At 37.8% G+C, this 25,009-nt stretch overlaps 1 protein-coding gene across 2 annotated transcripts; it reads left to right on the top strand.

Moving 5' to 3' along the window:
* The first annotated feature begins 3,995 nt into the window (after positions 1-3,995).
* Positions 3,996-23,808, top strand: LOC124645226 (solute carrier family 35 member F6). Of its 2 annotated transcripts, none has more exons than XM_047185013.1 (8): positions 3,996-4,168; positions 5,586-5,733; positions 5,971-6,120; positions 9,498-9,645; positions 19,850-20,014; positions 20,365-20,529; positions 21,515-21,641; positions 21,972-23,808. In XM_047185013.1, the coding sequence occupies exons 2-8, from the start codon at positions 5,587-5,589 to the stop codon at positions 22,180-22,182; spliced, it is 1,113 nt and encodes a 370-aa protein (XP_047040969.1). In that variant the 5' UTR covers positions 3,996-4,168; position 5,586; the 3' UTR covers positions 22,183-23,808. The 2 variants fall into 2 exon arrangements, with proteins under 2 accessions (XP_047040969.1, XP_047040970.1); XM_047185014.1 differs by having other exon boundaries at positions 3,996-4,176; positions 21,972-22,712.
* The last annotated feature ends 1,201 nt before the right edge of the window (positions 23,809-25,009 follow it).

The following is a 25,009-nucleotide window of genomic DNA, read 5'->3' as shown; positions in this document are numbered from 1 at the left end:
TTTATTTACACCTCAGCTACACGACTACCCAGCTGCTAACATTTTACTAGAAATATTCTGATCTTGAACTTGATGAACTTGAAATATTCTGTTATGTTTTTGAAACGTTAAAATAAGCCGTTAGGGATGCAAAATACGTCTTCTATATTCCCGAATTTTAACGAAAACTAATTAACTGATGATTGCATAAATATAACAAAATTTTAAAATAGCATAAATAATATCATTCGTCATATTATTATTAATATGTTTTTATTTGTGAGCCTTTAGCCACAAAATTCTACATCGATATTCTTGGTACTCTGTAGCATATGCGTAGTAGAAATGACAAATTATGTTTGTGCAACACTGAATACTTCACCCCTACCCTTTCCAAAGGGTTGCCACTATAAGGAAAGGGTGGACACTAGCCTTCCATCCTTTAGGTCATTTTAAAATATATCTGGCTGCGGGATCGCGCGGACGTCTTGAAACAGTTCACTTCCTGACCTCACTCGGTGTTGAACAGTTGTGTGACTTCGACTTCGACTAACAATGGCCGATGTCAACGAGCGCAATCAACGTCTCGAACAATTGTGGAAGAATTTGGGGCTGGACATGCACGACTCCGGAACTATGATGGACCACCCATTCGACCTGAGCTGGAACTTCGCATATTTGTATAAATACCATGCCAGAAACTGGATCAAGGCCCTGCAACGGGGTGAGAACCCTCACGACGGTCCTGAGAAGAAGCAACTAGAAAATTTAAAAGCCCACATGATAGCCGCACATCTTCATCTGCCTGACAACGCTCCCAAATTACAAGAAAAGGACTTCGAGGACCTGTTTAATACTATCTACAAGCTGTAAACGTTATTCGTCATGACGGCGCCGACATAACGTTGAACGCTACGCTGCTATAAACCCCCGCTTAACTCGTATACGCGCACAGAATTAGTTTCAAGTTTTAAACATTCGAGTCAAAAACGAACGTCAAAAATTTTGGTGTTGCTACACCCATTCCAGTTATAAGAAGATTATAATTAAGAAGCCAAATGGAAGTAAGGAACGCAAGATTTCTTGCGAAGAATAGCAGTTGGCCGATGTGCAGACAAATTGAAGAGAGGATGGAACGTGGAAGGAAAAAAGAAGATCGACGAAGAAGAGACTTAACATCTTGTAGAAGTATGTGGCACAGAAGCCAAGGACAATCCTAGTTTAAAGTATTTGATTAATTTGAAGAGATTTTCGGAAAATTAAGTTCCAACTACGATTTAGTTAATACTAAAAGTTTTTGAAGAAAAGTACATTTGGCAATGTTTCGGTCAAAATTAACAATTAGCATTAATGTACCCCTGTATATCCCGGCTTTGTATGTTGTGGAAAATAAAACAAGAAAATGTAACTGTTGTTTCATTTTTACACCTGCTTTTTTATGGCAATGTTGCCATAATAACACAAGAATAAAAAAATACAAGCACAGCTCAGAGCGGCGTAGCGGACAGCCAGTCCGCTGCCCGGAGCAACAATTTTGCCACCCTCAACTTTAGGAATCCCACCCCTCTACACCACTTGCACAAATGATAACTTAGTAGATGATATAGGTACCTACCCTACATTGCTCGCACCCCTAGTTATGCTACAAAAAGGGACAAATCTGAAATATGTGCTATAGGTACGTAGGTATGACCCTAATCATCGAGTAAGGATTTGCTATAGAAATATCTGTAGGCTTTGATCTTAATAGCATAATAGAAGCCCAGTGGCGGATTAAGAGTATCCGAGGCCCTAAGCACAGAGCCTGTGTAGACCCTCTATTGCTTAAATGGAAATGGAAGGAATGGAATGGAAGGTTGAAGAAAAGCGAGCGTGATGCCCTTGTAATTACAAATGCGCGAGCGAAGCGAGCGCGAAATTTTTTTCTTACTCTTACGAAGGTAAAATGTATCCCAATTTTTTGTTTGTTGACAAATGCAAAAACGAAGGCACATAATTTCTGAATACGCGAGCGAAGCGAGCGCGAAATTTAATTATTTTTAAGACTCAGAACCAAAATTACGTAAAAGAGCTACATTTCTAACCTTCATTTCTTTCTACAAGTTTCGTTGGACAAGTAAGGTGGATATATACGTAAGATCGATAACAACGTCAACGCGACGTTGGTCCGCAGACCACTTGGAAGGCCTCCAGGGACCACCAGTCGTCCGCGGACCACCGGTTAAGAACCACTGATCTAAAGCATCCAAAATTTTCGATATGTTTGTTGTATTGCACTCGTAGTTACAGCGTGAGCTTCCCAACGAGTGTCCGATAGCGACTTCAAAACGCTATCGTTGCCTATTAATTCTTTTAAAACTGCCTAACGATGAGTAGAAGCCGAAAAAAACCGTAGGTATAACAACTGGGGCCCGATTCTCCTAAGTTAATATTGTCAAAATCGAATAGAAATTGAATCGCAATATAATCGGAATAGCAGTTTTAACCTTATCGGGCATTCTGCTACTAATATAAGACCAATCGTATTCCAATGACATTCGATTGGTTTGCGATTGGTCTGCTATTTTGGTGATTTTGGTCTATACGGTAGTTTGCTGTACAATCATTTTGCAATCGTAAATCATTTGCAGACAAAATGATTCATTATTGAATGACAGAAAAGGATAAAAACGTTTATTTCAAAGAAAAAATAGCGGAATGCCATATACGCTTAAAGGCTCGAGCAGACCGGATGCGTATGCGTAACCACGCGCGTAGTCACGCGCAAGCGGTGTGGCCTGTCTCATACATTTCCATACATTACAACTCATGGTTACGCCGTAACTACGCGCGTGACTACGCGCGTGGTTACGCATACGCATCCGGTCTGCTCGAGCCTTAAATCGTAATCGAGTCAGGATTGGATCTCGGTCGAACCGAGTCGAACGTGAATCGTATGTCGCTTAAGTAAAATTAGGAGAATCGGGCCCCTGCACAATTGAAAAAAAATCTCTGCGATCGTACAACAATCAACAGCACTGTGATTTCAGACATATTGTGGATGAATCTCGATAAAATGTAGTTATAAAATGAAACGCCAGCAGGGGATGGAGGCCCCTGGAGAACAGGGGCCCGAAGCACGTGCTTGTAGTGCTTATACGTTAATCCGCCACTGTAGAAGCCTGTAAGCCCTATAAGACGTTCTAAATATCAGTATTATCACTGGTTAACTGTCCGGGACGGTGGCTTTGTATCTACAATCCTAGGCACTTTTGCGAACCGGTGGGGGACTGGACGCCATAGATTCCCAGACCCCCTCCACTCAGGCGAGGTCGGAGTGCCGCTGGGCCTTTTTAGTGGGTATACCGGGAACGTCTTTACCGGGGAGTCCCACATACCCCTCTCCCATCCCCCGACGGGAAGGGGATGCGTAATAGCATTTTTAGCCCAGCGACAACAAAAAAAAAAAAGGCACTTTTGCGAAGCGCCACCAACTTTAGACTCTGGGGTGCTTCCTAAAAGTTTCTGAAAACCCACAAAGCGATTTCGGTGTGAGCCAGTCTTCAAACCCAGAACCCCATGCATAGCAGTTGCCCTGGCAGCCACTGAACGTGCAACTAGGATACTAGGATTATTATTTGAATCTATTTTTCAGCCGTTTGTAGTACAAAATGGATGGGCTGGAAGCGTTTCATGGAACTATGTATTAGTTTGTTGTAATGCTGAGTTCTAGGTACCTACATTGACTATTCATGGAAATGTTTCTTCTGTTAACTTAGCACACAACTCATTGCTGTATTTTTTTCAATAGGCACTTATACGGGTACAGTGTAAATAATGTGTTTTTTAACATCTGCCTTCTTCACTGTATTTAAGCTGGAAGTTGAATTCCAGGAACTAGCGATTTGATATCAACTTAATTATAACAAAGTGAACTTATCATTATTACCACCAACAAAATTATTAACTTCAGCAAACTGTCGGTACTAACTTGGCAACACTGACAAGAAAATTGTGTCAACTGCAAAAACCGACAAGCTTGCTTTGTAAAAGTCATTGTCTGTCTTGCTTGACGCTTGTGGTTAACATAATTTTATCTTTTGTTTTATTTTTCAAATGTTTTATCTATTTAATTAAAGCTAATTGCTAATTATCTATAGTGCTTGTTTACGTGATCATAAATTTTGACATCAGGATAGAGAACGCCCAAGTAAGAAGGTCTTATTTGCTTTGTTTTCCATATTGGTTGCTAACAACTGCGATGTTCAAATGTTTACGAAGCTCAACTTTCTGTCATTGTTATCGTAAAACACAAAATATTACTGTCAATTGTTTTGTAAATACACGAATCCAATATCAATTTCGAACAATATAAGCTCTTATAGCTTAGAATTCAATGGTATTAAAGAAACCGGCAGGAAAGTACTGAAATGCAATTATTGTTTAAACTTCACTTTGAAACTTTAAATAATGTAGAAAACATTGTAGTAAATTAAATTTACCTACACGAAAACACTGTTATCTTATTGATTATTTACATACAATCAGCTATTGGCCTATACGGCATATCTTTGTTCTGGTTACAAGCCTTTAGGTTCAAGAGAAAACCACTTACCATAATTCAATGTAAAATTAAAAAATGTTGGTTAAGTTTGACCTATAGTTTTGGGAAAACAAAAGGATGGATGTGTAACCATGGAGATGCTATAACAGAAATGATAGTGTTGTCATCAGCCCCTCTGCTGAGCAAAGGCTCTCACAAAGAACAATTGAATGTTAATCACCATGCTTGCTCAATGAGGGTTTATGATTTCTGACTCTATAGTCCACGTTTCCTCTGGATGTTTTATTTTACCAATAAAATATCATTGGTGCAAAGTTAAAGCAATACCACTTAGAAAAGTTGCAAGGGTACTTGTCTGACCTGGAATCAAACCCACACCTTAATATTGAGATGTTGGTGCTTTTCCCAATAGGTCAACAATACTTTGACGTTGATAATGGTTTTGGTTTCAAAGTTTTTGATGTAACTGAGTATAGTAGACAGGCCAGAACCATCTCACAAGAACTGCAGGCAATATGAAATCAGTCAGTCAGTATGGGAGTCAGAACGGAATGTTAGTAGTTCAGTCCATTCTACGTTAATAGTACAGTTCTGGCCATTAACTTTTAAATGATTTCTCAGGTATAAAAGATTGCTTTTATGACTTTTGCGTTTCAATGTGAGGCTAACTTTCGTTACGGTCAGTCAACTTTTTTGTCTCAATAGTTCTAAAAAAACTTTTAAGTAAAATACGCTTGTAAAATAAATTGAGGTAATAAATTTTGTCTTTGATTTTTGTAATTATTATTATTGTATAAAATTTCATGTTTTCTAAATCAAGTATTTGAATATTTTCTTGAGTAAGATTACAAAATAGGAACGAGGATTTAAACAATCCTAGAAGTAGCTCACATTGTGTAATAGGCCTAGGCTAAACTGCTTACCATACTGGGCTCAGTTCAAATTAGTTTGGACTAGGAAAAGGATATATTAGTTAATTCTGTACCATATAAAAAGGGCTAGTGTTTAGGCAATTGTGAAATCAGGTTTGGCCGGTATTTCTGCATTTAAGATTATTTTGCAGCATGGCGTGGACAGCACATCAGAGGTTTCTCGGCGTGATGCTGGTGGTGACAGGCTCCATAAACTCACTGAGTACTAAATGGGCTGACAAGTTGCAAGCCAAGGGCTCTGATGGACAGGTCCGGGACTTCGAACATCCATTTCTGCAGGTAAAGTGGACACTATTATTTCATGGTATACATTAAATTAAATATTTCGTAAGTTATACATACAAATGAGCTAATATGTTACATTATGAATGTTTAAAAATAATTACTGAAGGATAATTGTATTATGAAAATACTGTAGTAATTAAGATTTGATTATATAAGCAATCTTTGAATTTGTAATACAAAAATATTTTTAAGTATGTATGAAGAGTTCATTATAATTTTTCTCTCAAACAGGCAGCGGCTATGTTTCTGGGTGAAATGCTGTGCCTGCTGACATTTAAACTGGTTCAGTATAGGACTAAGAACTCGGGGGGCCATGCTCTCACCAATGGCAACCAGAACTTCAATCCCTTCGTTTTGATGCCTGCTGCTATGTTTGATCTGGTAAGTTTCTTTGTGTAACCTTACCTCATTCTAAACAACTTTGGCAGTTGTTATCGGTAGTCAGAAGCCATTAAGTTTGACAATCTGTCTTACCAAGAGGTATTGGGTTGACCGGGTTCAGGAGGTCAGATAGTCTCCTTAAGAAACACTGGTACTCAGCTCCATTCGGTTCATCTGAAAGCAAACTCTATAGTTGGGAAAAATGCTTGAGAGATGATGACTTCTTTCGTTAAACACTAATTAAATACATTTTGTCCATTTTCATCAATAATTGCATATTACATTAACTTAAACCTTGTGATAACGCATATTTTTGTTACATTTGCAACATGTCTGAGTTTTCCCAAATACTTGCGACTATTAAAAAGCTTATAACTCAGCTTGGTGCTAAAAGAATCAACTCAATTAGTCAAGTGAACTTCACATTGTCAGATGTGTTCCCGTATAAACTTAAAGAAAAGTTTGATAATATTTTGAGCAACAACACAGGCTTTGTGTCAAAATTATGGTTTTATTAAAGGGATGGGTGATCCTTTGCCAGAAAAAATAAGTGCTAACTAAATCACCCAAATCCAAATACTGCCCAGTTATCTCAGTGGTTGTTGAAAGGATACTAAAGCTAAAAATGAAAAATTGTTAAATTACCCCGTAATTTCATGTAATTTTGGAATAATTGCTTTTTTTTAAATTATACAATGTTTGTGTATTTTGACACCTATCATACATATTTTAAGTATTTTTCGTGCGTATTTGCGGTCTAGAAATCGGGAGCGAAATAAATATATCTCAATTCTCTAGGCACCGAATTATAAACCCGATGCACCTAATTATCTTTGTTCCTTTTTAGTATTTTTATATAGTAGTCGCTTTTTTTTTTAAGCTTTCTTTCGTGGGTTGGTCATAGTCAAACTTTAATCTAATGAACACCATGATTAATTCTCAGTTATATACTACTATTAGGTATTATATTTATTTATTATATTTTTTATAACTTACTCGCGAAGGTGGGTAAAAATATATGTATTTTTATAGTTACGCTTTCACGCAAAACTATTGAATAGAGTAAAATAAACTTAGCAGAAGATATAGTTTATATTTCTATTTACGTGCGAGAAGTAGTTTGGTTGAGTCACAGGTGAAACCGCGGGAGAGAACTTAATCGGCCTGTATTATAGATTATTGGCGGAAAAGGTATAGAGCGCATAAATGTTCACTGGTACTGTTGGAAATGAACAAAGGAATGCCATTATAATGCATTGCATAAATAATTATATATTTTTTTGTTACTATAATATTATAATGCAATGTTGTTTAAAATGGTAAAATGTGTAATTAATGGTAAAAATTAAAAAATCTTAGTCGTATCATGGAAATTAATTCAAGGAAACAACAACAGAATAAAACGTGATTAACATAAAATAGAGAATAAAGAAAACTAAATGTTGTTGTTTTTTATTGCATAATACAATATTCTATGTGTAATGATGAGGGTGTATTGTGTCCTACGTGTACGGGCACTTTATAATAAAGGTTCTTTCAGATCTACAGAGTGTGAGCGTTCATAACACTTGACGCAGTCGAATAAATAATATTCTTTCACACACTTAGCATATTAAGTATATGTAGCCGGCACCGAGCAACATTCTCCAAAATACGCTGCTTGCTGGTGATCTGAACGAACCTTTACATTTGGTGTTTCGTTGCTTAAATAATGGTATAACTTTCAATGTTGGTTTCAAATTGTGTATTGTAGTAAGTAATGCGAGTGGTGATTGGGATCGGAAATCATATCATTAAAATGTTCCCTCCATGTGGGTATATGGATTGAGCGGTAGTCAGTCTTTTGCTGGCTACAACCCACTAAGGGTCCTGCTTAGTTACCCAGGAACAAAGAGCTGTATCTTCGTTTCGGATGAACTATTTAGCAATGCGTGGTGTCAGACCCGAAACTTAATAAAAGTTATATATCCATGTAGCTTAGATTACTAAATACTTTAGCTTCGGACAAAAATATCTCTTTGGTTCATGGTTCTAACAGCAATCTCATAACATTACTTACGAAATTATTTTTTATAACAAAGAGCCATTTGATTTTATCGCGGCGCGCGTCATAAACAGCGAGATGAATTCTGTGACATCACATGAATATGCAATATACCACAGAGTATTAATTTTAACGATACACACGATCGAGTGTAATGGACGGAACTGATAACACAACTTTTATTTTATCGTTTTACGGAAACTGACTAATGTTACTATACTTAATAGTATAGTTTTTATGACTCTATAAAAATACAAGACCGAGACTATAATCATTTTCTATTGAGAGTATTTATAATAGAAGAGTCAAATCTTGAAACTGATTAATTAAGAATCCCTCAAAATCAGTCCTGAATATGATCAAAAACTAGCATGTGTGCGATACATAATAACGTTTTGTCAAAGGTGATGTTTTCAAAACCGAGAAGACAAATTAGTTTTCATAATTAATTGGTCGGATTTACATCAAAACAATGAGTACGGTACCCAAACACTGTCATGTATAAGATATTGAATTTGTTTGCATAGTCGGCCGATTGTTGATAAAACACGGCCGTGTTGGAAAGGTCAGCTGAGCGATTGAGACATAAACATGTGGTCGGCGGTTCTGCTTAGCGCTTTGTTGAGCAACAGGCTACTGCGAACTTCCACAATGTTACCTGTTGCATGCCCACAGCGATTTGTCATTCATGAGGCTTATAACCTGCGACTTAAACGGTGCTATGTCGAGTAAACGGGAGCCAGTAAAACGTTTTGTGGCTTGTGATGTCGATACATGAACTTAGTTAAGCACTTCTATTACAGGGATAGACTTGGTTAAATCTGATTTAAGTTAGCGTATCTTGAGTCTGTAATTAAAGTAGCTACAGTTTTTTTTCGATCTTTTTGGTACCTCAACAAAGTCACCTAATTCGTGCGAGGGGCGTACTTACGTCTTATTTTATATTAGTCTGGAACTATGACGTATTTCAGTGAAATAATGATAGTTCGGTGAGAACAAAGGAAATATCTGTCGGAACGATGTGCTCTCCCGGTATCTAGCTGCAGCTGAAAAATCAATAACTGTAACCTAATTGCAGTGCTTGCATCTGCGCAGTACATCCCTCTGTTATTTCATATTCCGAGAATCTGAGCCCCGGCTGCCGGCGTTATATGTATAACACTATGTACCTATGTACTCCACCTCCCGTAGTCATTGAATTCACTTACATAAAATTGCTTGCTGCTAATGCTCTGAAACGCTAGCGTACACTATCATCGAACAACTTAAGATACAACAAAAGCCCCTTATTTATTTTTTCTTGAGTACCCATGAATGCTTATGCCCCCTACAGATTGGAACTTCGATCATGTACATCGGCCTGACCCTGACATACGTGAGCAGTTTCCAAATGTTCCGAGGCTCCATCATCATCTTTGTGGCTGTGCTGTCTATGACCTTCCTGGACCGGCGGATCATCAGACGTGAATGGGTCGGCATAGGTAAGTTTGTACATAACGTAGGCAAGAATTTTTATTGAAGTATCCTTTGCGACAAACCAGTGGAAACAATTGGTCTCAAGTATCGGTTCATTGTTGAGGGGCTGGCTAGCAACAGGTCCATGTGTTGTGAGATCTTAAGTACGTCACAACAGCTGGTATAAAATAACTCTTGAAGAAGAAAATTGTTACTTTATTAATTGAAGACTGCTAAGAACTTTCTTTTCATAAAGTAGAATTTATGCACAATATTTAATTTAAATGAATACATGTAGATATTATAAATATTTTTGAAATATTTTTTGTCAAACCTTACGAGGCTGGTAAAGCGCATCAGCGCTAAAGCCTCATACAATAAAATGATAAAAAATGAAGTAAAAAGTTCAGGAGCAGTAGTAATAATTGGTCGGAAAATGACACAAAAGTTATGATTTTGAAATCAATAATACATAACAAGATTTGTTCAGTACTTATTTATCAATGGCCAAAGATCAAGTAGTCTTAGTAGTCTGGTGCGTTTTGTTTTTCACCTAGCGATATTAATTTAATACATAAATCATTGCTTATCATTTCAATGATCATATAATTATTAGTAATAAATAAATAAATCATTTTTGCCACAAAGGTGAAAACATAGAACATTAATTAATTAACTACACAAAAAATCATGATTATGTCACCTTTGTGGAAAACGTATGACGAAAACCGTGTTACCTCTGTTATAAGTGTAACCTGGCTTGAGCGAAATACTGACGGCGAATTCATTTTCAATGTATAGTTTGATGCACTGTTGCTATGCAATGCTGGTTGAGCTTTATCGATCGGCCCGGAGCTCTCGCTACTACATACACACATACGAACAATCATTGTGCCCCCTCGTTACTAGACGAGTACATACATTTGTTATTACTGGCCATGGCGGCCGATAATAATATTGAAACACCAACATTGAGAGATCCAGATTCATAATGTCCTTGATATCTCATAAGATTTTTATTTCATTTTGTTCATTAAAATTACTTCTAGTTGGTCCATGTTTTTTTTTCATTGCAATGAAAAGGGGAGAACGTTCTAGTTTGCCAAGTTTTGCAATACTAGGAAAGGAGAAAAACTTTTAATTTAGTTCTTAGGGTTTCAAATGTCGAGCACTTTGCCTCCGAGGTGCTTCCTTAGAAATAGAATTCTTGAGACTTCTTAGTACCTGACGTTTGCTTTTGCTTGGAAATTTAATTTTCTCTCTGGAATTCCTTTTAAAGTTTTTTTAATCGTTTTTGTAGAGAGAGACGCAGGCAGATTATTTGATATTCTGAAATTCAATCATGTTTCTTTGTGAGATGAGTTGTATGAATATGAATGTAAAATCATTTTCACACTGGCGGATTTTCTGAGCGACAGCCATTGTTTGCTTATACAAAAATAACGTTGTAAACGGCGCGACATGGCCCGACATGGCCCAACATGGCATGACCAAGTGACCGGTGTCGCGCGGAAAAACCGCCAGTGTGAAAAGGTTGTCAGGAGAGAAAGGACTGGTGGACGTCAATATGTGTCTGAAATTGGATGTCTTAAAGTATGGAATTGAGAGATGCTTAGTTGGAAGTTAGTATGTCAGGAATCATCATCATCAGCCTATCGCAGTCCACTGCTGGACATAGGCCTCTCCAAGTGCACGCCACTGAGATCGATTTTCGGCTTCTCGCATCCAGCTCCTGCCAGCCGTCTTGCGCAAGTCATCACTCCACCGTGCCTGAGGACGTCCTACACTACGTTTGCCGAGGCGCGGTCTCCACTCTAGAACTCGTTTACCCCAACGGTTATCGGTTCTTCGGCTAATATGGCCAGCCCACTGCCACTTCAGCTTGCTGATTCGGTAGGCTATGTCGATGACCTTGGTTCTCTGACGGATTACCTCATTTCTGATGCGATCCCTCAGAGAAACGCCGAGCATAGCTCTTTCCATAGCCCGCTGAGCGACTTTAAACTTGTGGACCAGCCGTACCGTCAGTGTCCACGTTTCGGTTCCGTAAGTCATGACAGGTAGGACGCACTGATTGAAGACTTTTGTCTTTAGGCACCTCAGTTTTGTCAGGAATACTACCTACCTATTTGTGCGTGGACAAAAATAGGTGATCCTTATAAGTAAACTTTCACTGGTGATTTTGAACGTGGTCTCGGGTTAGACTTCCGAAGCAGTATGGAGTCCAGCAGTGTACACCAGCGGGGCATCATAACCCTTCGTTTCTCACAGAGCTACATCTGCGCTATAACAAGTTAGAGCTGTATTAAGACATTTTTTTGAGGAGAAGATAGTTAAATGAGTTCTATAACCAAGATAACCAAGCCCTGACCCTTTTTTGGTGCAGTTGACAGTCAGTCAGTATAAAAAATGTTATTTAACTGCACAAAATATTCGGTATCCCCTATACTTGAAGACGAGATCTAAACGGTAAACGTATTTTTTTTATACAGGGTGTGTCGTTCACAATCACATTAAATCCCATCGCATATAGTTTATGTAACCTAATCCAATCAGTGGCTTAACCACAGGAGTCATTTTTCGTTTTTATAATTTACAACATCATGTGTAAAGCCGAGATAAAGTTAGGAGTATCGAATGTTTTGATCAGTTGACAGCTTTCTGTTTTCAAGGGAGAATTTCAGTTGTTTGTAATGACAGACTTTTATATGGTGTTCTAATTTTCGCACATTTTTATTCTATTTACTTTGAAAAATTCATTTTTTAATTTTTACGAATTTTTCTTTTTTCTTTGTGCTAGTCGACATACATATATTAACTAGTATATTAACGCATTTCATTTAATGTGATTGTGAACGACACACCCGATATAAATAATCATTTCACAATAAAGTACGAATTCGGTGGCAAAAGTGCCGTACGACTCTAGGTCTACTCAGCCACACACTGTCAGAATCATCTTTGAACCGTCTAGTTGTCAATAGCACGACTGCTGTGCACGGGATCTCGGGTTCGATTCTCGGGACGGGCCGGAATCCCTTTGTGGGTTTTAGAAACTCACAAAGCAGCCCGGAGTCTGGAAGTTGGCGGTGCTACACCCCCGTGCCTATGACCGCTCATTATCAGTCAGTATCAGTCGTTGTTACAATTCCACGTCAAAAGCCTGGTTTTGAGATAACTCTGACACCAGGGCTCGCTAGGCGATTAAACCTACAGCCCACTCCTTAAGAAGAGATCTATGAAGAATGATGTGAGGACAGAGATAATGATAAACAAATCGGTGTCTGAAATCTGAGGGTTTACAAACTAAACATGTACCTGCATTACAGTATAGACAAATTTTCACACACATACTACTAGATGTTTGGGTTTGTCGCACATCTTCAATGACAATACACATACGAACAATACAGAACAACGAGACGCTTTAAAACATGTTGACAAAACAGTCGTCTGTGTGTTACTAAATAACCGTAACATTATACTTGCCCTTCTTTGTTCGCATGACCTAATTCATATGCAATGTACTATATGTAATCAGATTACTATAATGTGTAAGTTTCGCTTAGTATATTATACATATTATGTAAGGCTGTCGGTGTCGAAGCTACGGGATTGTTCGAGAGTTAACTCGGCCATAACATGTCTACGAAGGAACATGGTGGGTTTTTCAGCAAGTGACTGACACTCCCTCACGCTGCTAATACCACAGCGGGATTTAGTTTAATTTGATGATTTCCCATAAAACATTGTATTACGTAAGAGTTAACTACGATCGACATCTATTGAACACCCTTGTGTAAGTCCGCCGATATACATTGTGCATAAAGTATGAATAAATTGACGGAATGTAACAATTTTGAGATGCTCCAAAATGTTGGTCTTGTCTTATATCTCCTTCCTTCTGCGTTTGGTGTAATCCCACCCTTAGTCCATGTTTGCCATCGACAAAAATGACATGGAGTTCCTGTTAAGGTTGTTGAAAATATGCAATTTCGAAATGGTCAAACAATGTGTTATTAAACGTCATGTGTCAGACGTCGAAATAACCGATTGAGTGCCCAGGTAGATTAAAAAGTTCTCAGCCCTGTATAAATATAAATAAATAATGTCGGGACACCTTTTTCACACACGGTCGGTTAGCCCCATGGTAAGTTAATAATTAACTTGTATTATGGGTGCTAACAGAACTGATAAACTATATATTGCTACATATACATATTTATAAATATATATAATAGCACCCAGACCACGGCCAACAAGCATGCTCATCACACAAAAGTCGACCGAACCGAGAATCGAACCCGGGACTCAGGGACCTCAGGGTCGGCAGTCTGGCATGGTGACCATTGCGCCGTCGAGGTGGTCAAATAGAGATTTCTATAGATGTATGTATTCAAATACAAAAAAACAAAGTAGCCATTTTATGTAGATTAGTTTGAACTTATGAACTGTGCGAAGTTGTAAATATATGCGATAGTTTTTTTTTTTTTTTTTTTAATTTAGCAATCTGCCGTAATTTACGCAAAAAAAGCAAATTGCTGCGCGCTGTGATTCAGAACCTTTTTTAGAAGAAATATCACCAACGGCCATCCATTATTGTTTAGTCAGCATTTTAGTCGTCATCAAAGTACCTACATATATTGTGAATGACGAACCTTGCACTGAAAGACTTGTAACGTCTGTCACCGACCAAAATGTGTATGAAATACATATTTTTAGAAGGATTTTTTTGCCACTTTTTGATTGCTAAAATAGAGAGAAAGCAAATGTGCTTTCGACTTGGAGATAGCTACCCAATATAATAAAAATGTAATGAAATGTGTTTATTGTCTTTGTGGGGCCGAGAACTTTCCAATCGTAGCTTCTGATAGAACTTCACCATCAGCCCGCTAGTTCAGTGTTCATGGAACGTGAACAAAGGATTGCAGCATGTAACCAAAAACATTTTTTTTTTTCATTTTCACATTCATATTATCATCATAGATCATGTAAGACGTAGATCTTTACGATAAAAACCTATTTTGCAACACGAAATAAAAATTTACATAAAATACTCGTTCCAAAATTCGGTAACCTAAATGCAGGTAGCTGAATCTGGGACTAGCTCTGCCTGGGCTAGACGGCTGTGCCCCCCTATAAATCAATAACTTGTGTATGTACAGAGTACAGATTGCAAGCCCCCTCTCCGCCCCACCCCGCCCCGCTCCACGCCCCACGCAATTCATCCCGGGGAGGCGGCCACCCCCCGCCTGCATACAGGAGATTGAAATTGTAAACTACATGTACCGGTTATTATGTTTTTAGAGTTCCGCCGCAAAATTCATAAAATATTTGAATATTTTTGCATATATGGGCGTTGTTGCTTGCACTCACTCATCATCATCCTCCGAGCCTTTTTCCCAATCATGTTGGGGGGGTCGGCTTCCAGTCTAACCGGTTTCAGCTGAGTACCAGTGCTTTACAAGAAGCGACTGCCTATCTGACCTCCTCAACCCAGTTACCCGGGCAACCCGATACCCCTTGGTTAGACTGGTGTCAGACTTACTGGCTACTGACTACCCGTAACGACTGCCAAGGATGTTTAATGACAGCCGGGACCTACAGTTTAACGTGCCATCCGAAACACAGTCATTGGTGTCTAAGATATACTTAGAAAGTACATACAAACTTAGAAAAGTTGCATTGGTACTTTGGTACTTGCCTGACCTGGGATCGAACCCGCGCCCTCATACTTGAGAGGTTGGTCCTTTATCCACTAGGCCACCACGACTTTTTTTTTTGCTTGCACTCACTATGTGCATAGATTCAGAAGTCATGTTATGTAGTACATCAGGATACAAACGATTACCTGTTTTTATGCATTTCCGACATAAAATGACAGTATTGTAGTATAAGGTTTGGGACCTTACTAAATAAGGTTCCATAGTGAGTGCAAGCAACATATAAGTATGTATGTTTATTTAACTGTCATTTTATGTCGGAAGTGCTCTCTTGTTTTACTGTCATGATTGATGGTGTACATAGAACAAAACACTTTCAATCACTACTGCATTATAGTTCGGCCATTCAGAGAATGCGTTCCTGACACGTCGCGATTGAACTGACGACGTAACTTTGCAATGGCGTTGCAGTTACGATAAAAATATTTTTGCTGGTTGTTTACCGTTTTAACAATTGAGGAGCATTAAAACAACATTATTATATCAATAATCAATGAATGTTATTACGTCGTCAGTTCAATCGCGACGTGTCAGGAACGCATTCTCTGAATGGCCGAACTATAAGGGCTTCCACACGAAACAGTCATGTGTACTTGCCATGCGAATATCCGCGATGCGATTTTGTCCGGCAAACCGTTTAATAGCGTAAACATACCTACGAGTGTATCGTTTTTGTGAGCATGGAGCATGGTGATAATAAACTCAAAAGCTCTTCAAATGAAGATTTGCTCATTCTAAAAAATAACTGGTCGTTTTACATTTGCAGACTAATTAAATAGAAAATTTGGCTTAATTAAATATAAAAATGGTTCCGTAACCTGGTCGTGCTTGACCAGTGCGGGGTGTAGGGTGGCTGCAGGGCGGCCGATGCAACCCATCACAGGACTACATATAATTTGATGTTGTGATACCTCTTCGAATTTACGATCGATAACAGTCCCTGCCCCCTCACCTTTGATATTAAAGTGCACTACCTCACACCCGCGCCCACCTGGGGGGTTGATAAGCCCTCCCTTCAATTTCAATCATTAACAGAGATATTTCATTTACTGAAGCAATTCATAATTGAATGTTATTGTTGATTGGTTTCCCCTTTTCGCTAATTATAGTTCGGCCATTCAGAGAATGCGTTCCTGACACGTCGCGATTGAACTGACGACGTAACTTTGCAATGGCGTTGCAGTTACGATAAAAATATTTTTGCTGGTTGTTTACCGTTTTAACAATTGAGGAGCATTAAAACAACATTATTATATCAATAATCAATGAATGTTATTACGTCGTCAGTTCAATCGCGACGTGTCAGGAACGCATTCTCTGAATGGCCGAACTATAGTGCTCTGGCTACTCGCGCAGTATCGCATCGATGCATTGCAGACAAAGGAACTTTTTGCTTAAAAAAAAGTTGGGCACGCTATGGTTACGAAAGTCTGAGACTTGATGTCTATAGAGACATTGTAAGGTTCGCCAATTACAGGATTTCAGGAGCAATTCTATATGTTGCCTGCCTCCCTTCCGTAAAGTCTTATCCTTCTCGTCTCAATCCATTATAAAGTTGTCTGGAAGAGATCGCTCTTGCGTCACCTACTTTAATTAGTCATGAGGCCTACATAATGATGTACATTTTTTTTAATTAAGTGAAAAAAATATTGAATCAGAACTTTGTTATCATACAAATTATGCATATACCTACTATGTAAAATAAATAAATAAATAATGTCGCGAATAAATAAATAAATAAATTGGGGAGCGTACCCAAAAGCCTGGCAGCATTGCCACATTGGATGGCAATGCTTAATTTTGACCCAAAATAACAACCAGCCCTTGGGTCACTTGAAGTGTCAGCAAGTCATTTCGTCTTCGCGTGTATACAATGGTGTACCTAATAAGGAATATATGTCTATCTATCTAGGTCTAGAATACAGAATATTTCTCATGGATTAACCCAATATCACATCCAACTTTATTTACTACGCTTAGACACCTAGTTAATCTTATGGTAATAATACCTGCAAAACCATTTAATAGAATAACTTGGCAAGCTTCCCAGTTGCACTCTCACTTCTACGTGACGACCCGCATGCGTTAGGGTGTTGTAACAACAAAAATATACACAGCTTAAATATGAAAACAATATTACCTAAGTTTATTTACGAAAATGCCATTTTGACAACTAGTCTTACCAAGGAATATTGGTTTGCCCTGGTAACTGGGTTGAGGAGGTCGGATAGGGCAGTCGCTCCTTGTAAAACACTGGTACTGCAGCTGCAACCAGTAAGACTGATGATGGTGATTTACGAAAATGGCATTATAGTGCCTGGCTAGCTAATTTAGTAAGTTTCACTAACACTTCTAAAGTAAAGTGGTAGAAGTACTAATCTCCTTGATACGTCACAACAATATGTGAACAAGACATGCATGGCTTCTTTGTTCGCGCTATGCCACCTGAAGTAGAAACTTCTGGGCGCATGTTTTACTCGAGACCAAAGCAAAACTATACAAAGATTTTAATAAATTGCTGACATCTTTCCAATCGCAACATTTATTCCCTAAAATATATAAATTGACCCAGATAAGGAGAAATTTCTAACAATAAATTTATTTACATTAATTGAAAATAAAATAAAATAAACTTATATATATATATACAACTTAAAACTAATACAGTGCATCAAAAAATTGCTCCTCATCGCTGTCACTGGGTAATGTACCCAAAAGACTGGCAGCATTGCCACGTTGGATGGCAATGCTCAACCTCTGTGCGAAATAAAAGCCAGCATTTGGGTCCCGGGAAGTGTCAACAATAAATAATTTTCTTCTACACCAGGTTAAATAGTAATTGAAAAAGTGTAATTTATGTTTTTGTAATGTATTTAGTAGGTACACAAAGTATATGACGCTACTTGCCATCTGTGCCGAGTGATTCATTCATGTTTGCTGTAACATTATCTATGCAAATGACTCACATGGCATTTGTTTCAAATGTTCCAATTAATGATTATTGTTACTAGTCGCTAATTCTATAAGTCAGTTCAGCGATTAGCTGCGAAATCGTTCTTGCAATTACAAATCGTATTACAAAGCTGATTAGCTGACTTTAGCATAACTTACTATCTATTTTGGACAATACTGCAAAATAGGTAAACTTTGTAGCCTAATGTAATGTGTCTTCGCAAGTGCTCATAGCGTAACTTATAACAGTACCCAAATTAAATTCTTAGACATCGCTCGTAATGTTATGTGCACGCATAATGTGCGCTCAACTTCGTGTCTTGTGACCTGAATCACAAATGTTGCGAATTACTTACATATTTGTTTAGGTGGCTCATCTATCGGATTCTCCGTAACTTATTTGTTGTAGAAAATAATTCTGTTCTGTGCTAGGTAGCCGTGAATATGGTCAATGCCCTCTACGAGTCTGCCAGCTAAACAAATCGCAAACATTTTTGACATAACAATTAACAAGCATTTGGCTTATATGTAGCAATGAATTCGCCATGAATGTAATTGAAACCAAAGCTAATAAGCAAATAAAGCACCACCTATAGACTACAGCCTCTAGCTGGACCTATAGACACGTACACACAAACACCGCTCAACCGAACGAAAAATCGCTGTGGTATCCTGTCGTGTGTGAATCGACAAAAGATACATTTCCCAAAGTATTACAAACAGTAGTACAAAGCTTCGCAAAGAAATAGAATTTAGCAAACTTTGATCCTTAATGTACAGCAATTCTATTAGTGTATCAATGAGAGGTCTTATTATCTCGCCTACGTCAGAGTTGCACTTCTAGGTCGCATTACTAAAAATATCCGCCAGTGAATACGTACCTACGACCTTATCGTGTTATTTTCCGCCAGTTAAGTTTTCTCGGAAATCATTATAAGTTAAAACCCGCGCAACTCTTCATAAATATCTATTTTTGGAAAGAACGGTCGCGTAGGGACCGAGATCTTCTACTAGGTACTTTAATAATAAAATCTTCTTTAGTAGTAGTAAGAAATCTTCTTTTACTTTGTATCGTTCATTCGACGAGCTCGATGGCAGAACTCACAATCTCAATTCTATATATTTATTCATTCATTCTCAATTTTATAAGAATAAAATTTAAATGAATGTCCGTCTTTTGCAATAGCTTTAAATTAGGCAGGATAACCTCTACAGTTGCTCTGTGATGAAGTTGTCGCAATACGCGACTGCTGTGCACGGCGTCTCAGGTTCAATTCCCTGGTCGGCCCGAAATCACTTTGTCGATTTTAGAAACTTTTATAAAGCAGCCGTTAGCCTGGAAATTGGTTATTGATACACCCGTGCACCCTCTCACATTTCGGATATAAATATAGAAAGTGGACTGTCTAAAATTCGTGCAAAGCGATTTGTTTATCTTGTTCTAAATGGTTTTACCCGCGCTTCGATCAAAATCTATTCAATACTTTTTGCGTGAAACCGGAACAGACATCCATACATTTATTACATTAGTGTAAGTAACGACTTAATGTTTCAGTGAGCGTGATCATCGGTCTGGTAGTAGTGGGTGTGACAGATGCTCTGTACCAGAACCCCGGCGAGTCCAAGGGCAGGAACAGCCTGATCACTGGTGACCTGCTCATCATTGTAGCCCAAGTCATCTCTTCCTGCCAAATGGTTTACGAGGAGAAATACGTTGCAGGTAAGCTGATGAACCTCAGTGCTGTATATCAATATATGTGCTCAAAACATGATGTTACAAAAATGTATTGTACAATTATTTTTTTACAATTTAATAGCCGATGTTTTCTTCTGTAGTAGAAGGTCGGAGTGCCCTTAATGCTCATGACAGCTCTAAAATGCCAGAAATGAACTACTAAATGATCTTAAACAACTTGATTTATTTTTAACTATTTTCCAAAAAAGGAGGAGGTTCTCAATTCGGAAGCAGCTTCTATAGCATCTCAAGATAAACAATATTACAATTTATTGAATCATGAAAGATCGTTCTAGAAAGTCACATCTTTATTTCATTGTGACAAATATTTCCAGGACAGAACATTCCTCCACTGCAAGCTGTGGGTTGGGAGGGGGTGTTCGGCTTCTCAGTGCTGTCGGGTCTGCTGGTCATCTTCTACTGGACCCCTGCGCCCCCACACTTCGGCAACAACGCTAGAGGCACCGTGGAAGATGTCGTCGATGGATTAGTGCAGATCGGTAAGATGCAAACTCTGAAAATAACTACATGGTATAAAACAAAGTCGCTTTTTCTGTCCCTATGTCCCATTATCTCTTTGTACGCTTAAATCTTCAATACTACGCAACCGATTTTCTACCGACTGCAATAGAACAAATCAAAAGTGCTGTCCGATTGCAATCGAATTGCAGTCGGCGTGCAGTCGTGTTCTAGAGTTGATTTGCAGTTCTATTGCAGTCGTGTCAACTGCATTCAAACTGCCCTTGAACTGCAATTTGCAGTTGAAATGCAGTCTGTCTAGAGCCTAACATACTGTAATTTGTTTTGGCATAAGTTTTACAGCCCTCCGGCTGCCTGTCGCTAACCCTCCTTGAGAATGCTATTGAGGTGGTTTGTCCGCCATCTTGCGGATAGCCCAATGTCCTGGTGGAATACGCTAGGCCTTAGCTCCCTTGGTCGCATTTTACGACACCCACGGAAGAGAGATGGGGAGGTCCTATTCTGATCCGGCAGAGTAAAATAATTTTTCGATACGGCTTAGTGGTTTCAGGTTTAGGGTACGAACAAACAAAAAAAATGTTTCGTCTTTATAAACTTGGGATAAATTGAGTAACAAACAAGTAGAACAGAATACGCATAGCTTGAAAATACACAAACTGTGAACTCACAAAATAGTCTGCCACGTCGTATCTTTGTTTCATGTTTATCGCGCATGCATTGATTATTCGATTATATTCACTTCACTCAATAATACGTTAATGGAACAGATAAAACACATCCATTGCATACTAGTTGTTGCTGGTGGAAGCACTCGCCGTCCACGATACCACATAGAAGATACACATAAGAAGTGGTGAAGGGTGGCAGTCTAGGGCCTTTTTATACCTCTATAATAAAAATGCTTTTGACGTCTAAAAATTCATGAATTTCGACTTGCTTTGATTAGAATCAGTCAATGTTGCGTTTGAAATTAATTGATATAAATAAAAATGTGATTTATTTTAGGAAACAATCCTTTGATCCTGCTAGCAACCTTGGGCACTATCATCTCGATCGCGTTCTTCAACTTCGCCGGAATCAGCGTCACCAAGGAAATGTCTGCTACCACCAGAATGGTCCTGGATTCTGTCAGGTAAACTTTATTTATTTATCCAATAGTTTATCTACACACCTTCCTTCTTAATGCTTATCAAAAGTAGCTCATCATTCGGTCATGTGATTTGAATATTAAGATAAGTGTGGTCAGATCAAATGGAATGATTATTGTTATTATACTAATCCTAGTTTGGGTTCACTTATTCGTGTCCGTTTTCTGTACTACACATAGTGTTTCAAAATTTTTTTAAATACATGAAAGCCGCAGAAACTGAACAGTTAAAGGCCTTAAAAAATACTCATTTTAAAAACCAATTACAAACCCATGTATAAAGTCTGTTTCGTATTAAGTGAGCATATTCGGCAGGACATTCGTGATATGGATGGTGTCTCTCGCGGTGCGCTGGCAGGCGTTCCACTGGCAGCACCTGATCGGGTTCGCGGTGCTGATCTTCGGCATGTGCGAGTACAACGGCGTGGTGCCGCGCTGCTCGCGGGCCGCCGCCGAGCGTGCCGACGACGCCGAGAGCCCCGTCATCGCCGACGCCGACCGACCCACCCCCGACAACGAACAATAGGGAAAGCAGTCGTTACCAATTCCGTGCCCACCCTCTACGCACCCCATCCAGGGGACTCTAGACTGGCCACTGAATTTGTAAACGCAGTGCAATCAAAGAACATTCTTAACATGTTCACAAAAGACTTGGCTAAATACTCTTTTTGAAACTTAAGAAATTTTAAATCGTGGAAGTCTCAGTGTGATAAGCAATACCATTCAATTATATTGTGTGTCCTTCACTAATGTTTCATAGTTCTGTAGCGGGTGAATACAATTTTATTAAATGCAATTTATTCCGTGTTGACTTTGCTAGTTAAGTAGATATCTCTGATGTAGTGTTTCACGTTCAATTATATCGATACACTTTATAAAACATATATTTACGTTATGTACTTGCGAACAGTTTGTTAATTCCTAACTTCCGTGTATTAAGGGTAGAAATATTATTTTCACTAACTTAGAGATTTCATATATTTTATAAAACTATTGATGTTTTTATCGAATAATGAATGTTTTTATATTATGTATGTTCACTAACGGCCAGTTTCTTCATCAAAAGTTAAAGTTAAAGTAATGTCTAAAGTAAAAGTAACGGTCAAATATGTTTTTTCAAGGCTAAAGTGACAGCAAAACTAATAGAAAAATTGAATTTGACCGTTACTTTTACTTTAGACATTACTTTGACTTTTACTTGGGCTTTAACTTTTGATGAAGAAACTGGCTGTAAGTAATTATACCGTAGATAGGATGATATTAGTCGGAAACAAATTGACTAGGTGTCACTACAGCCTTCGCTAAAGATACTTTATATTAAGAAAAGATTCATGCTACATTTTTGCGAGAATAAATATAGGAATTAAAGAATGAAATCTGAAAAGGAAGACAATAAAGCAGCTGCACCTTCGAGTAGAGTTAGCGTCTCGCAAGAATGCAGGCAACACTAATTCCTTACATATGGCAAGTGCAGTTTGACGCTGCACTCCATATCCGCGGAATTATAAGAGAAATGTTTTAGCTCAATTCGTGTAAATTATATTGATTACGAGTTATTATTGTAGTATCACTAACTTTATCAAGAACGAATTAATATTGTAACGAAGAATAGGCAAACAGCAAGCAATGTCACGAATTTGTTTGTGGGGCGAACTTAGTGTTTAATATTATATGTGTACTATATCTCCAGTAATGGCAGTTTCCATTACGTCATTCGATTTTTTATTAAATAAATAGTGATGTACATTAAATATACAACAGTGTTGTGCTAGCTCCCTAAATTCACTCATAATCTGAGAGGTTTTTATAAAGATCTATATGTCGAATCACGTTTTACATACATAGAAATATAAGCAGTAATTTCAAGTATAATAGGTGTACATTCACGAATTTTTTATTGGTTTTTTATATAAATCTTTATCAGGTATTTTACAATTTATACTATATACATACAATGAGCCATAAAATGAATTGTTATTAATTATAGCAGGATACTATTACTATTGTCACACTATGTTAACTCATATTGTTTACAATTATACTCATTGTTCACTGAACTATACATTGTTATTATGCAACTGTTAAATATTTCTGTATTTATATAAGGTCGGTTCATATCAGTCAATTATATAATGTTTATATCACCGAAAAATACTTATTACCTCTATCTAACACTAAACACTCCAAAGTAGTTATACGAAGATATTATCATGTTATCTATAACACAGGGACACGATTCTTCTAATTTTACTTAAGCAACATACGATTCACGTTCGACTGCGATCCAATCCCGACTCGATTACGATTGAAACGTATGTGGCATTCCTTTTTTCTTTGAAATAAACGTTTTTATCATTTTCTGTCATTCAATAATGAATCATTTTGTCTGCAAATGATTAACTATTGCAATATGATTGTAGAGCAAACTACCGTATAGACCAAAATCACCAAAATAGCAGACCAATCTCAAACCAATCAAATGTCAATGGAATACGATTGGTCTTTTATTAGTAGCAGAATGCCCGATATGGTTAAAACTGCTATTACGATCATATTGCGATTCGATTTCTATTCGATTTTGACATTATTAACTTAGGAGAATCGGGCCCCTGTACTATATTCATATTAATTCTCAGTTAAGATTACATTTCCAGTGTTCTACATATTGTTGTGTTCCGGCCTTGAAATTTCTTCCTTCTATACTATTGTAAATGTAAAGAACATAAAGTCTGTTTGTAAGTTCACGAACTCCATATCCAACCTGAATGCCGTCGCATAACTGCAGGTGAATTGAAGTTTTATACAGTTTTACAGTATATTTGAATTAATTATAACTATGTCAGTAGGCCAGCTTGCAATCGCGAGCAGTTGTAAACATCTAAAGAGTGCCTATTGTACACGATCGCGTTAGGCGAATGAAATTGCTTCGTTTTGTAAATAATGCATTGTATTATACTTCGGCCGTTCAGAGAATGCGTTCCTGACACCTATCAGTTAGTCACGACTAGTGATGGGCACAACATAACACTGAGTTCGTTACCGTTCCTTCAAAATGAACCGCCGCATTATTTTAAGATTATTTTCGTTTTAAATTGGCGGAATCATTTGTTTTATATTTTAGTTATTTAAGTGGAAACCAAAAAAAGGTAATATTCATATAATAAAATTGTTTTATTTATTCTTTGTTACAAGTACATTGAATTGAATGTGCGAACAGAATATTAATCAGACTCCGATTTGCTTGAGGAGGTGGTGTATTCATCATCATCTTCGCCTACATGTATAATTATATTATTATCAATAACAGAATCAATCCTGATATCTCGGTCTAACAAAAGCCGGGTAATCAAATA

Source organism: Helicoverpa zea, chromosome 31 (genome assembly GCF_022581195.2).
Source record: "Helicoverpa zea isolate HzStark_Cry1AcR chromosome 31, ilHelZeax1.1, whole genome shotgun sequence".
Lineage (NCBI taxonomy): Eukaryota > Metazoa > Arthropoda > Insecta > Lepidoptera > Noctuidae > Helicoverpa > Helicoverpa zea.
This window is presented reverse-complemented; position numbering and strand designations above follow the sequence as displayed.

Bases quoted from the DNA above. Each gene is read 5' to 3' on its own strand.
- LOC124645226 (XM_047185013.1), top strand. From the start codon at position 5,587: ATGGCGTGGACAGCACATCAGAGGTTTCTCGGCGTGATGCTGGTGGTG. The intron at 5,734-5,970 runs GTAAAGTGGACA...TCTCTCAAACAG, and splicing joins TCGAACATCCATTTCTGCAG to GCAGCGGCTATGTTTCTGGG. The intron at 6,121-9,497 runs GTAAGTTTCTTT...TGCCCCCTACAG, and splicing joins CTGCTGCTATGTTTGATCTG to ATTGGAACTTCGATCATGTA.